Source organism: Hordeum vulgare, chromosome 5H (assembly GCF_904849725.1).
Source record: "Hordeum vulgare subsp. vulgare chromosome 5H, MorexV3_pseudomolecules_assembly, whole genome shotgun sequence".
NCBI classification, from domain to species: Eukaryota; Viridiplantae; Streptophyta; class Magnoliopsida; order Poales; family Poaceae; genus Hordeum; species Hordeum vulgare.
This window is the reverse complement of record NC_058522.1, coordinates 530475243-530492563: the sequence shown is the minus strand read 5'-3', so window position 1 is coordinate 530492563 and position 17321 is coordinate 530475243. Positions and strand designations below refer to the sequence as shown.

Below are 17321 nucleotides of genomic sequence, written 5' to 3'. Positions count from 1 at the left end.
GCACCGTCGGCTGGCGGGAGGACCATGAGTGGCACCACCTCCACATATATGCATCACCATGCATCTAGAGTTTGTCACCATCTCCACAGCCACGCATGCTTCACCAAGCCGCGCAGCCACGGGAGACGGTCGACATGCGTCGCACTTGGCACACCGTTCAAGGAGCCTCCCGGGTTAGAACGGATTTGACATAGCCCCACCGCCGCCCCTCCCTTTCCATGCAGCCACCATGCATCCTTGAGTCAGCATCACCGACGCCGCAACTCCATGCACAAGTACGAAGGAAAGGGGAGCTTCGTTGCCAACCACTGCAAAGGGGCTTTGCTCCTCCGGCTTCAGCCGACAATGACGATGGAACAGAGAGTGGACAAGGAAGGGGCTCGTCGGACCCCGGTCACGAGTAGTCCATGTACGCGGGTGATAGGGTTCACTCGAACGTACAAGGAACGTTTGAAGAGTGGTCTTGTGGATGCTCCAAACTACATGGACAATGCATGTGAAAAGGACAGCTGCCCTAGAAAGAGATTAGCCGTGGTCTTTCAATTCGAAATGATTCCGGATTTTCCATGGAACCGCTGCGCATTGAAGCCAACGTACTTGGCCACGCACCCGCTGACACCGACACCGACACTGACACTGGTTTATTGACCTTTGGGACATTCATAATCCCCCCAAGCGAAGCGACGATCGGCCGGCCGGCCGCCCAATTTTTAACAAGGACGACGATACTACCAATAGTACGACGGAGGCCCTCACGTCTCGCTGACGCAATTCCGTTCCGACGACAGCCAGATTTGAATCCGTGCACCCATAGCAGGCCAGCAGCACAGCTAGGTGAAAAATCTAGACACGCCTCACGTGCCCGCCCCGCCTCCACGCAGCAAAAGCAAGACACCCCTCACGTGCATCTCATAGTATCATACTACGTCCACATAGCAATACAGCCATACGAGGAAGGACCCACGTCACGCACGGATTCCGGCAGATTCGTTCAAACACACACACACACACACGCGGAGTACACACGGAGTAGTATGATTTCCTCTGTGGTTTACAACGAGCGTACAGTATCGTACGAGCACAGTGCGCTGTACAGTAGAAGTAGAGGCCAAGGCATGGCGCCATGCCTGGCCCTGTAGAAAGCGGACACGAGCACACGCGGATTGATGGCAGCGGCAGCGGCAGCGGCACTGTTGGCGCTGGGCCGAGGCTGTCGAACAGAAAGCATTGGTGATTCCAGCATCGGCAGCAGCGGGACTGCGCCTACGTGGACGTGGGTATGGCCACCGCTCGCAGTCGCAGTCCAACAGAAGGCAGGCAGGCAGGAAGGATCCCCCTGTTTATGGCGCGCCCCGATCCCCGTGCGGGGCCCGCCCGGCAGCGTCTCAGGCGGGCCCGGAGCGAGCGGGTATGTCTGCGTCTGTAGTAGTATTGATATCCACTCCTATCTACTGGCAAGGTGGCACTCCACTCCACTCCACTGCCGCGCTCTTCCTGTGAATGAAAGCAACCTACGCTTTTGGAACCCACGCGGGGCCCGCCCCAGATGCCCACGACCATGGGATCTGCCTACTAGTACTGGTTGGGATTGGGGTTTGTCCTCGTGCTTGCCTTGGGTTGAGACATGGGAGAGGGAACTGCGCTCAAAAGGTATTCCCTTTTTTATACCCCAACTAAAGTGGCAATATTAAAAATAAAAATAAATGGTGGCAATATCCTCTGAATATGTGAAGAAATACAAAAGCATTTACTAGGTTACTAAAGTAATAAATCTAAACGATCTTATACTTGTTTACCGAGGGAGTACTTACCCCTTCTTTCAACTAAAACCACGACCAGTATTTAAAAAAAAAAACCACGACCACTTCACAAAAAAAAAACGCAAGTAGAGTAAATGCTTTACTCACTTTACTGATCCAAAATGATCTTTTTTCTTTTACAGAAAGAGCAGTATACCACACAGTGTTTGCCAACGCAATCCGGCAAAAAAAAGGGGGCAGCGTTTTCACAGCAAACAGGTCCAGGCGCGCCCATAAAAACAAGCATCCAGGACTTCACTTCAGACAGCCGAGTCATGAAAATATTGATATCGGCTGCGTACTCAATGCAGGCAACCACATTATCGTGCAGGTGCTGGGCCCCACAGCATCAGCTCCAGCCTACGAACAGATCAAACTCATCAGCGCCACGGCCACAATTCAATTTCGCTGCGCACCACACATGAGCGAACCAACACTTCAGGTAAAAAAAGAACATCTCCTAGCATAACCTACCGAAGAAAAAAAAGATAAAAACCAGAATCCCCACCTATACCCCTTCAAAGATGAACAGGTTTACCCACGAATGTCTCATCAACAACTACTTCGGTTAAGAATGTATGACAAATTGTACGCCAACGAGTTTCTACCCAAAAGAGCATTGCCGGCCATCCAAATTGACCACCCAAGTATGTACACTTTTACATCCAGTTCAACTACAACACGTTTCAGGATGCTTGCCCAATAGCGCAATTGCGCCACCAATGTTTCTTCATGATGCAGCGGCGACGGTGATAGCCGACGGGCATCTCGTCCTGCGACACCGCCTCGTCGTTCTCCCCCACCCAATCATGCCTATGTTGCTGTCAGCTTCTACGCCCTCGTCGTCGGGTTTAGCTGGCGGGCTGACCTGGACCTCTTCTTCTACGCTGATCTGGGCCTCCTCTTCTACGGCGTCCAGCACCCTTTTCTTGGATCTCTTGTTACACCTCGTCCGTCGTCGCCTGGTTAAGCTTGACTCCCAGGATCCACCGGTCGTCTGAACCAGCCCCTCGAGCAGCTGGATGTCCTCGATGATCTCAGGGCGGCACAGCGACGAGATGCTAGGCAGGATGTCTTTCTGGAAGTCGCGCTTCTGCCGACGCTTCCTTTGCTGGCCTCTCTTCGGCTTCGAAAGGAGGTCCACCAGTGAGACAGTTTGTTCATCATCTGTTGTCGCGGGCGGCAGTGGCCTGCTGCAGAACTCAACAGTCTTGACGTCTTCAAGCTTCAGTGTCAACGATTCGAATGAATCTAGATCATCGTCACTTGAATTATTGGCGCGGCCTTGGACCTCCCCTTTCCCGGCATGGTCGCCGATGCTTGATACGGCGAGCTCTGCAAACCACTGCAACATATCATCAGGTATCTCTGCAGTGGCTGGCACATCCATCGACAAAGCAAGAATGCTCTCTGCTGCAGCTGTAGCAGTATCATCATCTTCGCAAGCTGGCACTTCCAAATCAATCAGAAACTTAGGCTTAGCATGGTTGTTCTGTAAGGAGGTCACATGGCAATCACTTGACACCACAGATGACTCTGAATTATCTTCATTTGGTGCATCTTCATTCAGATCAATAAAATTCCAGGCAGCAGCACCAGCCTTATTGGTAATGCCTTCAGCAGCTTGCCCATCTCCAGGCATGGGTTTCTGGCGTGAAAGAGGTAAACATTCAGCGCTCTCTTGAGTTTTAGCGGTAATGTTATCACAAGGCTTGTCCTTCTTAGTTCCGCAACCTACGGATGTTGAAGCAGAATCTGGCAAATTGCAAAGAGCCACAGCTGCCCCCGTTATATCTTCATTGATGTTCATCAGCACTGTGGTCCCATAAGAATGTTCAAACACCTTCCTTGGCTCTTCCAAACCTGTGCAATCTGCACATGAAGCTTTCTTACTGAGCCAAGAGATCCCAGATACCGAGCCCTCAACTTTGACATGTTGTAAACTGCTTGAACATCCCACGTCTTGCTCCACAAGAATATCTTCTTGACCATCTGACAATGCTTCATTCAAATTAAAGTTCTTTCTGACCTTACCATTTGCAGAATCAGGATCTTCATGACAGTGCCGTGTTGGGTGTCCAAACATCAGCTTGTTGTTTTGCTCCAGGTCACTTGAAACTGTTACCTGATGCCATGGTCGTGATGCAGACAATGAATCAAGTGGAATGCCAGAATAGCTGCCATCTGAGTTATTGATTTTTTTCAGATTACATGATAAGGTTCCAATGCTTTGGTTCGCAGCACTGAAGCACGCATATGAATTGACAGTTGAAGATCCATTGAAACTTGGAAATGACTGGACATCAGCACTGATGTTATAGCTCCGTGGATCTACTATGCAAGAACCGACACGAGAGGCAGCAGAAGGTTGGTCTGTGTGCATAGAAGTGAATGGAGTACCAAGTGTACTACTTGGATAGCGTAGATGGTCATGTCCAGGAAGATTATTGATAGCAGAGGCTTCCAAAGGACTTCCTGAAAACCATCCGGATGAACTATTCGGACATTGGTAAATAAACTTGTTACTGCTTGCAGATCCCCTGTCAGCAGCACTGAACATCTTTTGTGGATCCATGCCACTGCATCTGGGTGCAAGAAAACTTGTGCTGCTGGCACGTTTCCCTGAAGAATTGGAACAAAATAGACTGATTATCACAATGGATCAAGTCAACTGTAAGTGCCTAGCAATAAAAGAAAATGCAGCACAATGATCAACAGCATGGTACACCCACCATCCAGAAAAGACATATACTGCACCTAAACGCATAACACACACATCAGTATTTTACATTAGACTATTACAGACCAACAGACTGATTCTTTACAATAGCTGCAAAACTAACCTGCAACAGATTATAATAGTGCGTCACGCCTTACAGGACACCCCCCCCCCCCCCCCCAAACACACACACACACAAAAAAAAAAAACTCAAAGGCTATGAAAGGGTTCAGGGCTTCACGCCACAATTAAGTGGTGCACTAAAAAAAGAGAATTCAAAAGAATGCGCGGGAAACCTGATACTTGAACATGCATAGTTAAGGAAATGTAGTTCTGCATGTAACAAATAAAATTAGCACACTATTGGGTTAGTTCAAATATATTATCAACCATAGTTAGCATGAATATTGTACATTCACTTCACCCTACAGGCCTATAGGTTATGTTACGTGGCAGCCCCATTTCTTTCAGAATTTCAGTGAACCCGTACCCATAGTGTTGAGTTGATTTGTGGTCCTCTAATATGGTAAATATGCTAAGATATTCACAATGCAAATACAGAAAGATCTAGCACAACCAGGAAAAAATAATACTAAAAGAGATGATGCTTTGAGTGGAGCTTACTGTTACCTTTATCGATCAGTGGTTTGGCCTCCTGTTTTATCCTGGAACTTGCATCAAAGAAGTTAGAGCTTGTGGCTTCATTAATACGCTTGTCCTTGGAATATTCTTTATTGAAACTACAGTTAGTTGCGCTTGATCTCCATGGAGACTGCTGCCAAGAGTTCTCCAGGGTATACGAAGGACCTCCCGATACTGCCCCATTTGTTCTGGCCATATAAGGGCCCGGAATTGGCTTATTCAGGTCAGCAACATGGTGGCCTACAAGATTACCTGTACTCGGCGGAAGGGAGGTTGCACTATTATGACCGAACATCCCCAAGCCTTGCGCTCTAGCTAATGCGACACCAGCATCATTCGGATGTTTTGTATCCGGTGATACACCAAGGAAATCTATAGGCTTACTGTCCGATGCATGGTCATCTTCAACATAATGCTCAGCTCCGAGCTCAAGGTCAAACCTGCCTTGTTTGGTGGGTAAAGTAGCATCACTTGAGGGAAATCCATTCGGCGAGGACTGGACACTGCCTTCCCTAGGGAACTTCGACGAGTGGCTTTTCTCATTGTTCAGAGCAGCAGTACCAATCATGTTGGCACCATGTGGTGGAATTTGTGATGGTGAATTTCTCTGTGACGCATCTTCCAGTGTCGAGCATGCATGCATTTCTCTGCTCTGATGCTGCTTCATCAGGTCTCTCTGTACTCTGTAAACCCGATGCAATTCATACACCTGGACAGCAAGAGAGTTGTTGTCAAGCCCAGAAAACACGGAGGACATCAAAGGGAAAACTGAAATCATCTAGTGTGTTGCTGCATTGACGTTTAACCAATTGAGGAAATGTATGTACCTGCTGTCTAAACACAGCCTCATGCGCCAGCATTGTGCGCCTGAACATCTCTTTATCATACTCCGAATAACCAGCCGCCTCAGCAGTCACGAAGCCGTTCGACGTCTCCTCCTCGTACGGAAACCTCCAGCCATTTGCGCTCGCGTGGAGATCGCCCATGGCACAATGCGCAGGTTTGTAGCCCTCAACCTCTACCTTCGCTCCCATTGCTGTTGCGATCTGCACAACAGGACATCCAATCAAAGGCGAATTACATACATAAAGCAGAGCAAGAAATGATAACGCTTTTGTCGAGAACCAGCGTCAGTTATGCGAAAAGAAAAACACGCATTATTCATCGCTTTGACAAAGAGCAGAAAAGGCGATGAGTGATGAGCGACCGCCCCTTTTTCCCTGGTATAAAGTTAAAAATGATGGCGGTCGAGCCTACACGGCAGAGGATGACGAAAAGCTCAAGGCAGATGATCATACAGATTTATTCATTAGCAAAAGCGTTAATAATTTGGGGATAATTGGTTTAAGTAGATACTGTATTATTATCCCAAGAAACAAGGGAGATAATGAAGGAGATATTATTATCCCCTGGCTGGCTGTTTGGACGTCAACTGCGTAGGGAAGGGGGAAGAATAAAGGAGATGCGACAAGTCAACCCTCCACAGTCCAACCATGTCGATTCTACTGAATCCTGCTCTGCTAAGAACCGATTCGTTCAAGAGAAGCATAATTCATCTGCAGCAGCAGCATCAAACGCGGATTAACAATAAGAGAAGGAAAAAACTACAGCAGTACTGGGCAGATGTAATCGCTCGGCCGCTCGCGGCAGCGTATCCGACCGAAAGTTTGAGGCAGGAACCAAATCGAACGGCAACCCCAACCACGACGAGAAGAGGTGGCCTTCCTCCAAAAGATTTTACCGAAAACAGGCGACGGAGAAAACCATTAAAAAGACCCAGGAGCGGACGGGGAAGATGGCATCTTTGCCACAACAACCAAGCCAGGCCGGAATTAACTTGAGATTTTTACCTCGGGCTCAGAGATCCTTCTTGGCGCCGACCCGCAGCCGATGGGAACCGGCGGCCCGCAGCGGCGGCCGAACGACGAGCATGGGCCGGAGACGCGAAGAGCGCGTCCGGCACCCCCACTCCCCAGACTCCCACCACGCAAGAACCCGGGAGGAGGAGGAAGAGGCGGCGACCAATGAAGGAATTCTCCGGCGGGGACGCGAGGAATCGCGGCGTGTCTGGGCGGGGAGGGGAGTCGGGGCCTGGATTCGATGGGCCAGGGGCGGAGGGAGGGAGGGAGGAGGACTGGAGGGGGGGCTCCGCTCGGAACTGGTGGGTTCTTGTCTTGGGCGAAGCGGAAGGCCCCCGAACCCGAATGGCTGCGCTCTGCCTCTCCTCTCCTCTCCTCTCCTCTTCGCCGCCTGATTATATTTCTTTCCTTTTGGATGGATCGGCGGGGCGCGGTTGGGCTCGGTCACTCCTCATGTCATGTGAGGGCTGCGATGTGGGCCCCCCCCCATCTCTCTCCTCGCAGGAAGGGGATGGATGGAATGGAACCAGCTTGCTGCTTCCTCTCTCTAAAAACTAGCGCAAAGGACGAACAGCAGATTTGTTGACATCCCGGTTGGTCCTTCTCTTTTATTCTCTCTCTCTACCTTTCTCTCTCCTCGTGATGCTCTTTCCCTCCCACCTAATCCCTCCCTCTTTTTCTCACAAAAAAAAACTTTCTCACTCGTCTAGAAAAAATCTTCCCCTCTCTCTCTCACCTGCGGAGGGTGGCGTCCCTTTCGGAGACGTGTGCGCGCGCGATCTTGGTTGCTGTTAAGTTGTGGAGTGCTTGTTACTCCATTAAGCATTAATTAAGAATCTCATGCCCCTGTCTCTCCAAGATGTGGATTGGGGCTTAGTAGGAGAGAGAGAGAGTGCGTCTGACAAAGTGGCCCCACCCCTGGTGGAGGAGAGAGAAACATCTTCAAGTAGTACTACTGTCACGGTGATGGTTATGTAGTACTTGAATAGGACCAGGCAGTACCAAACCTGCTTTAGTTTCCAAAATTTATGGAGCGGATCCACATAATTGGCCACACCACCGCTGATTTCTACAACTACTGTAGTACTCCAATTACTAGAGTAAGTATGACTGATCTACTGAATACTCCAGTAGTTAGTGAATACCACTCCCTGCCGGGATATACTACGAACAATCCAGGGGAGGAAGGGAGGGATTGCTGTGGGCGCCAAAGGTGGTAGAGTACGGTACGGCCTACGGTATTCATTCATTCATTCATTTTTGCACATACTTTGGGGGTGCATAGGTCGTTGTGCGGGCCGGGCCGGGCCGGCATGGGCAATGGGCATGGTCTTCCAAATTCAATGTGGCCGTAGGGTGCAGGAGCAGCAGGAGCAGGTGCAGACCCAAGTGGCCGGCCAGTGCCAGATGACCGTCGCCGGCGACACGGTAGGGTAGTAGACCGCTACGGTTGTTGACACGGTGCTGCTACTGGTGTACTACGTACCAGTGTCAAAAGCATAGCACAGGGTTCGGCACCAATATTTACTCATGCCGGTTTTTTTTCTTCTTTTGTTGAACTACTCATGCCGTTACTAGCTTGCTGGCCAGCGGTTTGAGGCTTGAACGGTGTCGTCCTTGCGTGGAATTGGGCAGGATTCACACACCGTGCCTCCGTTTTACTTTATCCGTCTCAAAGTTTTTGTCTTAGATTTTTTTAGATGTAAATGCATCTAGATACTAAAACGTAAGGAGATGAACAAATCTAAGAAAATAATTTTAGAACTGAGGAAGAATTTATTTGTGCGTACGGGCTGGTTGTGTATTGCAGTTCCAGTACGGTCGGTGGTGCCGGTCGTAATAAGTTGAGCGGAGCGGATCTCCCGTTTTTGGAGCTCCTGATTCTGGTCCTCGTGGTCCGCGGCGGGTGTCACTGCCAGGACAGGAGCAGCGTCATGTGTCTTTGTCTTTGCAGTACGTACAACTTGTACCGTGTACGTGGGCGTCAGAGGGAAGGCAACGTCTCGCAATCTACCGGGACGCCCTCCTTCCTGTGAATGAAGTGAAAGCGACCAACCCCCTGTACTGCAGTGCTCGCATCGCATGGATCCGAGGTGTATGCCTTCCGTTCCGTACTTGCATTTTCACCTCTAAAAGAACGAGCGAGGTTGAAACAAAACAAAAATGTGGCGCTCGACGATGGTGCTGTGCTGCACCGGAAGGGAGGGGAAAGAGAATCCAATCCATGGGCGGGTCACACGAGAGAAGAGAAGCGACTTTGGTCTCTGCCCCGATGGAGCACGCATCCGATCTGCCGCCCGTTCCGGGGGACTGGATTGATTCTCTCTCGCGCGCTTGTCCGCACACGCACGCCACGCAGTCACCCAGACCCAGGTACACTACGAGTGCGGGAGTACCGAACCAGCTCGGGGCTGGCGCATCGTACCCTGGTCACGTGAGCGCTCGCCGTCCCGTCCCGTCCCGTCCCGTCTCGTCTCGTCTCCCGACTGCGAGGACGGAAAGAAAGGTTTACGCGACCGCCGTTGCCGCTTGGGGAGCCGCTCGGCTCGATCGTAGTCGTGGTGGTGAGACCAGAAATCTCTTCACGCACGTAGTGCTTCTGTGGTCCGTCATGAAAATTATGTAAAAAAGCCCTTCCGTTTTTGAGGATTCAACCCACAGTCCTTATGTTAGTCAAGTCGAACCGTTATTTTACGTTTTGCACAAAACCCCCTATATTTTATCCGAACTAACCCGCAGTCCCTCTTTTAAGTGACAGTGAACCGTTTTTCCAGTTTTACATAAAACCCCCTTTCGTACGATCAAATTCTAATCAAGGTAGCCAGTTGACCTGTAGCATACACCTAAGTTAAAAAAAAAACTATAACATACTCATGTCGTGAAAAAAAGATATGTGGTTATTTCACGTGGAATAATCCCACCTTGCTCCAAGTATCACCAATTTAAATATGTTTGCAAGTTATCCGCAACATCGAGGAGACTTCTCAGGAACCAATGAATAAGTAGGCTGAAGGTGATCAGGAGGAGAGGCATGGCCGGCCGGCGGAGGATGAGAGGCATTGCCTACCGGCAGAGCACACTTGCCATAGTCCGTTACTAAGACCACCGACATTGACGATGTCGATAAACATAAGTACGCTGGCGATGGAGATGATGAGAAAGATTAATAAACTAAATATTGAAACAGTGAGAGGAAGATTAATAAACTAAATAAAGGTGCAAACAGTGACACAATAGAAGAATCATTTTGTTATGGATTTTACAAGATCAGCAAGTTGAGCATTTTTCTAAAACTTTTATGCACAAGGAAGACTAGCCTTAGTCTGACACTGAGGAGCAAGTAAATTAAAAGGTACTAAAACATGGTCATCTCTCTATAGTCTGTACAGCGGTGAATCTAGCCATCTCCCTGTAGAGATGTAGAACTTTATTTCTTTCTCTCATTTACCCGCAAGGCCAGCAGCAGCAACAAAGGAAAGCAGCAGCGGCAAGCAAAAGAACCAGCGGCAGCAAGCGGCAAAGCAAGCAGCCAGTAGCGGCAACAACAACAAGCAGCAAAGCAAGCTAGCAGCAGGCAGAGGCGACCCCTCACCCTGTGGTTCGTGGCGGGGTCGGATGGCTCAGGAGGCGAGAGTATGGACAACACCGACTTCCAGACAACATCGATGGCGGTCAGAGGTCGAGGAAGAAGTAGGAGGGACACGCGGCTTCGAGTCTGTGGTCCAAAGGAGACGCGGACGACGCAGAGCCCGTCATGGTCCCTGTATCTGCACGGGGAGGAGAATGACCGCGACGACGTCGCAACGGCGGCCGACGGATCCGAGAAAGGCGACCTTGGTTCAAAAGGTTCCTGCATGCCGGCGCCCGAAATCACCATTAAAGGGACGACAGGAGCAACAATGGAGCTAGGAACTATCTAGGAGCAAGAACGCACTGGAGAAACAAGGTGGTGTGGTTCATGGCGGCTTCTAGCGGGCGTGCATGTCGGAGCTGGAGGTGTGGACGTCGATTCGGACTCGGGGCTGGCAGATCCCGCCGGTTCTTGCATCTTGCGTTGCGATGGCAAGCGGCGGCGTCCCCGGCGAGCTTGACAAGAAAGGGGATCCAAGGAGGGAGGAAAAGAGTGAAGAGAGAGGTAGTGGAGTGGAGGGAGAGACAGCCGGGCAGGGGGTTGGACACGCGTGTCCTTGGAGATGACACTACTGGACTCACCGAGGAGACCCATTAGTCAGTGAAAAGGAGGGGTTGAAAGAAAATAAAAAAACGAAATTTGTTGGAATATCTTCTCCTCCTCTACTCCGCCATAAGCTTTTCAGGATTAGTATAATCTAAATGTTTCAATACTCAACACTCTACGAAATATATAGGAAAATTTTACGGATGCTACTACTTATAAAATATATGTATAAAATTTTCCAACAGTTTTCGGAGAGTATTTGTCCGCTCTTTTCAAATTCGAATTCAAAATTGTGCCAACTTTGGATTTAAACTATAAGTAGGTGATATAAAATTCCAATGCTCATGAAATCTTTAGTGGACCATGTAAATAACATATGACTTCTTTTATAAATTTCCATGTAGAAGTCGCAAATCAAATCATCACGCTTATGTTCTAGGCCGTTGTTATTACGTAGGGTATCATTAAATTTTTTCCGTTGCAACATATTTACTAGTAACATTAACGTAGATGATTTCAGTTCGAGTGCAGTGCAGGCTGCCCATTCTCAGCCAAGGTACTGACTGCCTACTCTATGACTGCAGGGTACCTACTTGGCTAGTACTATAGACCTACGGTTCTAGTACTCCTACTCCTACTACTGTACTACTACTAGTTGATGCTGTGAGATGGCGTGAACTGCGGAGCCTTCGCTGGTTTCTGTGGGCGTATTCCATTATCCGCTACAAATTTCAATCACATACCATTATCATTTTGTAATAACAAATATAATAGGATGACATACGTGACCCGTAAGACTAAAAATAATATATTTATGACGAGTTAGATGACAGAGAAGAGGAGAAAGAGGAAAAAACCGGCTATAAACTAACAGCCGGCTGTAACACGTGCTCCTAAACACTTTGCAAAAGAGGATGATGGACATTATATTAATAAAGTAATACTTATTTATATATATCTATTTTACTTACCGGCTATAAGCTTGGTTATAGATGACGTATCAACATCATATAGCCAACGGCTGGCTGTACTATTAACCATGTTCTGAGGACGCCCATCCGCAAACTGCGTGCATTACGCGAAAGTCGTCCCATTACTAGTCAACAACGCGGCCGAGATACAAAAAAATTATAAATTGAGACATATGTGGGATCTTTGCGAGAGTCCGGACACAAAAGACATCGTTATCCGACACCCCGCCCACCAAATCCCCCGCGTTGGTATCATTTTCTTGCACTCCACCTCTTCCCCTGTGCTTTGCATCCACATCCTTCACCTTTGTCGCCGCTGCTTCTTGTACGCCTCTGCCCGTCACGGAGGCATTGTCGGACGTCCGCGACCATCACCAACGAGCTTTCCACCCTGGAGCCGTTTGTACCCATGTACGCTCCGCCCCCCGTCGGTGACCTCCATAACAAACGCCATGCCCGACACGTGCTCGGTCAAGTGCCATTGAGCTTATTTTCAAATGTTATGTCGTTTTCTAGAGTTTAAAGGATGATGAACCACTCGACCATGAAGGATGAGTTGTTGTGCGATGTGTGGTTGGTCGTATCCACAGATTTTGTAGGCACGGCCACAAGGGAGCCCTTCTGACAGCAAGTGCACAAAATGATTCATGCACGAAAGCACATTGCCCCTACGACATGTACATCATTCAACCACGCAACGTGAGGTTGTTGTCGTATCGTTGGCACACTATACAAATCAGCGTCACCAAGTTTTGCAACGTGGTTTGTCAGCTCGAGGCAAGGTGACCATTGCACGCGGCAGAGGACGGGATACATGATCATAAGTTTTTTTTGCTTCCTCTTGCTGAACTTGATGATTGCTTCATTCACAAAATGTTGGTCTACTCATTATATATAGCCGCAGGCCGTGTCGTGGCGTACCACAGGACAGACGGACGACCATTTATGTGCACAAACTCTTCGATGAAGCAGAAGGGATAGTATGTGTGGGACGACATGATCCCTTGATCTAAAACTTGTTGGACATCTCGTTGATGTAGTCAAATTTGAGACCTTGTTGTACTAGACTTAATTTGCATGGTATATATAGATGGTTTGTGCTATTTCCAATCCGAACTTTGATGAATATCGTCTGGTTTGCATGAATTTCGTCGAGTTTGTTAAAATTCGGGTTGTAATGTATGCGGCTACGGTTGGATGGCGCCCTCCCACATTGTGTCCGCACACTGCCCCCCCCCCCCCCCCCGGCCCGCCGTCCGCGGACGGATGCGAGGAGAATTTTTTGGGTTGCTGAAGGAGATGCCCTAAGAGCATCTCTAGCATACCCCGTAAAACGGCCAAAAACGTATAATTCCGACGAGTATACAGGTTTAACCCATTTTTTCTTGCCAAAACACACACCTTATCACAGATCCGACCCATAAATTTTTTAACGTGACCCAGAAAAAGACCCCCTCCACCGCTATTTTTGTGGTTTACTGCTCGGATACGGGTCAAACCCTATTCGCCTCCGCCGTGATTCCTCTCCCACTCCACCCCAATTTGTCGCCGTCGACGAGACTAAAAAAACCCTAGCTCCCCGTACCGAACCTTGACACGTCTAGAATGTATCGATGATTTATGAAGTATTCATGTCAATATTCTACAACTTTCATATACTTTTGGCAACATTTTACATTATTTTTGGGAGTAACTTATTTATCCAGTGCCAGTTCCTGTTTTTTTTGTGTTTTTTGTTTCGCGGAAAATCCATATCCAACGAACTCCAAACATGATAAAAATTGACGGAGATTTTGTTTGGAATAGATCTGAATTTAAGGAGTTGGAATCAACGCAAGACGATGCCCGAGGGAGGCACAAGCCAACAGGACACGACGTGTGCGTGGAGTCACGCCCTGATGGCTTGTGCCTGCCCCTTAAATCGGTTGAGTCTCTCCTTCTGCCGCAAGGAAGATATTTTCGCGACAAAAATCCCCTCAAAATTTCAGCTAGATCGGAGTTATGGATCTCTGGATATTTAAGAAACAATGAAGGGCCAGAAAACAACATCGAAAAGAGGAGAGAAATAGAGAGATATCCAATCTTGGAGGGGCTCTTGCCCCTCTGGGTGCCATGACGGCCAAGGACCAGAGGAAGAACCTCTCCCTAGAGTCCATGGAGGAGGAAACCTAAGGGGGGATCTCTCCCCCTCTCTTCCGGCGGCGCCGGAGTGTCGCTGGAGGAACCATCGATGTGGTGATCGTCTTCATCAACATCACTGTCTCCATCACCTTCCCTCATCTATCTATGGCGGTCCAGTCTCCCGCACCCAGCTGTAATCCCCTACTTGAACATGGTGTTTCATGTCACATACTATTAATCAATAATGTGTTGATATTGGAGTAGATTTATGTTGTCCTTTGGGTTGATTGATGATCTTGATTGATTTGAGTGTATGTTTTATTTTGGTGTTGTCCTATAGTGCCCTTCGTGCAGCGCACACGTGAGGGAGTTATCGCTTTAGGGTTTGCAATATGTTCATGATTCGCTTATAGTGGGCGGCTAGAGTGGTAGAAGCTTACACCCGAGTAAGAGAGTGGTTTGCGTATGGGAGTAAAGGGGACTTGATGTTCAATGCTATGGTTGGGTTTACCTCAATGATCTCTAGTAGTTGCAGATGCTTGCTAGAGATTCAATCATAAGTTCATATGATCCACGTACAGAAAGTATGTTAGCTCATGCCTCTCCCTCATATAAAATTCGAAGAATGATTACCGATCTTGTTATCAATTGCCTAGGATGATTCCACACTCCATACCATCATTATTTCACACTCGCTATTTGTAATATATTGTAATATATTCTAACTTTATTTAGTGCAGCAAATATGTTTATATTTTAGTTCTCCAATATGATGCAAAGCTATCCTCTTTATACCCACAACAGAGTTTTATTTTTCGTTACTAGATAGAAGCAAACATTCGGTGTATGTAGAGTCGTATCGATGGCATATAGGACTTGAGAAAATATTGATCTTACCTTTAGCTGCTTGTGGGTTCGACACTCCATACTTACCACTCCCACCTTTGGGAAGTACTACGATGATTCCTTGCACTTGGGGATTATCACCCATGGATGGCCACGGAAATGGTGGGGATGACACGGAGCGCTGCGGGCATTGCATCTCTCACGCTGCACGCAAGCGGGGGGGGGGGGGGGGGGGAGGGTGTGGAGGTGGACGGACTATGGTAGCCGGCCGCCGCCGGATTTCGAATGCCGTGAGCTCGTGGTTTAACGCCGCACCTCCTCTGGCTCCTCTTATGCTGGGAGCTCATCCACGTGCGCCTCGAGCTCGCGGCGGACCACTCCAATCAAGAGAGAGCGGGAGGAGCTCGGGCCGCACGTCGTCAAGCTCGAGGCTGACGTGGACCCGTCATGTCGAGGCGTCATCGGCCAAGAAAACTACCTTCCCCCGGGCATGGGACGCTAAACGGCTCACGGGAGTTGAGCTCCCGCTGTCTCCCATGTCCTACTCTTCCTTGTCATAGCCCGCAACCCGAACAGTCCCGGTGGACGTGAGACCGATGCCGAATCCCTTCTGGAAGGAGCCGAAGTCCACCATGACATGGTTGCGGCGCCCGCACTGGTTCACCATATAGGGTGCAGGAAAGTTCGACTCCAAGCATATCTCGAGGTAGGGGTCCTGTGCTAGGCGTCTTGGTGCGATGGTAACATGGAAATAAGATTTTACATAGGTTTGGGCTCTCTCGAAGACATAGTACCCTATGTCCCGCGCTTGATTGTATTGATATGGGGTATAGTACAGAGTACATGTATCTACCACGATATTGTTCTAATGAATATGATATGTTCTTTGTTGACTAGCCCAGCCCCGACTTATATAATGTATCAGAGGCCTAGGATAACACGAGTCCTAGTCGGCTACGTCAGTGGAGAGAAGTCCTTGTCTTGATCGCCAAGTCTTGTGGAATCTTCCTTGTATACGACATGGGTTGCCCGAAGAATCCCATTAGTGAACATCCATGGGGGTCCTCGGCCTGTCGCACCTGGTCAGGAGACGACGTGGTGAGTACCCCTAGTGAAGGACACCGTCAGTAGACCCGTGAACCGGTCTTCAAGATGAGGACAGTCCTCAATTCTTTCGTATTGTTCTTCGTCTTTGATCGTCGGTCTTGAAAACTGGTTCTATAAATTTCCCATCTTTGATCTTGAGGATCTCCAAGGTGTATCTGAAGAGTTCACACGTCGGGTATTCGAGGAGTTCACACGTCACGCATCCGAGGATCCTTTTTAAATTCTTGACCTTTATCAATGCCTTATTATTTTTACGCCACACCTCGGGTTCAAAGTTTTTCCTGTGCGGCGTTGTCCTCTTCCAGCCAAGCTCCAACACGGGATTGCATCCTAGGAGTCATATACCAGCTCATCTTTAAAAACGTTTGAAGGAGGTTATTCGAGCTTAACGCCGAAAAAGTTCTCTATGGAGCCAGCCACTCGCAACCAAGTTTTATGCCGGACCGCTTCCTAGACGGTGCACCACCTCGGTCTTGGGCTGAGTTTTAGTGGAATTTATTTCCATTCGCTGTAACTTATTTACTGTCGAGATGTATAACCAATAACCCTTAAGGCGTGTGTCGGCCTAAAGTTTGAAATGCACCTCAAGGATAAAACAAAAACCCTAATCCCAGTAGCCCATGAGACTCGGGTCGAGTCGTGAAATCGTCCTGAGTATCAAACCCTTGCTTGGCAGCATACTTGTAGGAACGGAAACGCGGTGCGCAATAGCTCTGTGACTCAGGTTGGTGTTAAAAATAATTTGCGCTTCCGTCATGCTTTAACATGACACATTCGATCTCTAAACTTTAAACACGTCAGCCTTCGGCTTCAACCTCCGTATCCGGAAGGCGGAGTACTTCTCATAGGCCAATTGGGAAAACTAAACTCGAGCGGCTTTAAAGAGAAACCAAGCCATACAACTATTGTTCGTACACTCGAGTTAAAAAAGGAGTGGTAGAAAAGACTTTGCAGCGACTAAGAAGAAAATATCTATCATAAAACGACTCATATAATTTAAGAGCCCCTAGTTGACTCTGGTAAAGGAAGTAGTTTTAAAAAACAATGTTTTTGACAAACAAAGTTTTTAACAAACAACTT

The 17321-nt window shown here is 48.4% G+C and overlaps 1 protein-coding gene across 1 annotated transcript; it reads right to left on the bottom strand.

Annotated features, from left to right (window-relative positions):
• Window positions 1-2332: 2332 nt before the first annotated feature.
• LOC123452326 lies at window positions 2333-7518 on the bottom strand. Its single transcript, XM_045128964.1, has 4 exons — window positions 7011-7518; window positions 5988-6206; window positions 5149-5869; window positions 2333-4421 (listed from the first exon to the last, which is right to left on the bottom strand). Exons 2-4 carry the CDS (start codon window positions 6192-6194, stop codon window positions 2530-2532), a joined length of 2820 nt encoding a protein of 939 aa, XP_044984899.1. The 5' UTR covers window positions 6195-6206; window positions 7011-7518; the 3' UTR covers window positions 2333-2529.
• Between the last annotated feature and the right edge of the window lie 9803 nt (window positions 7519-17321).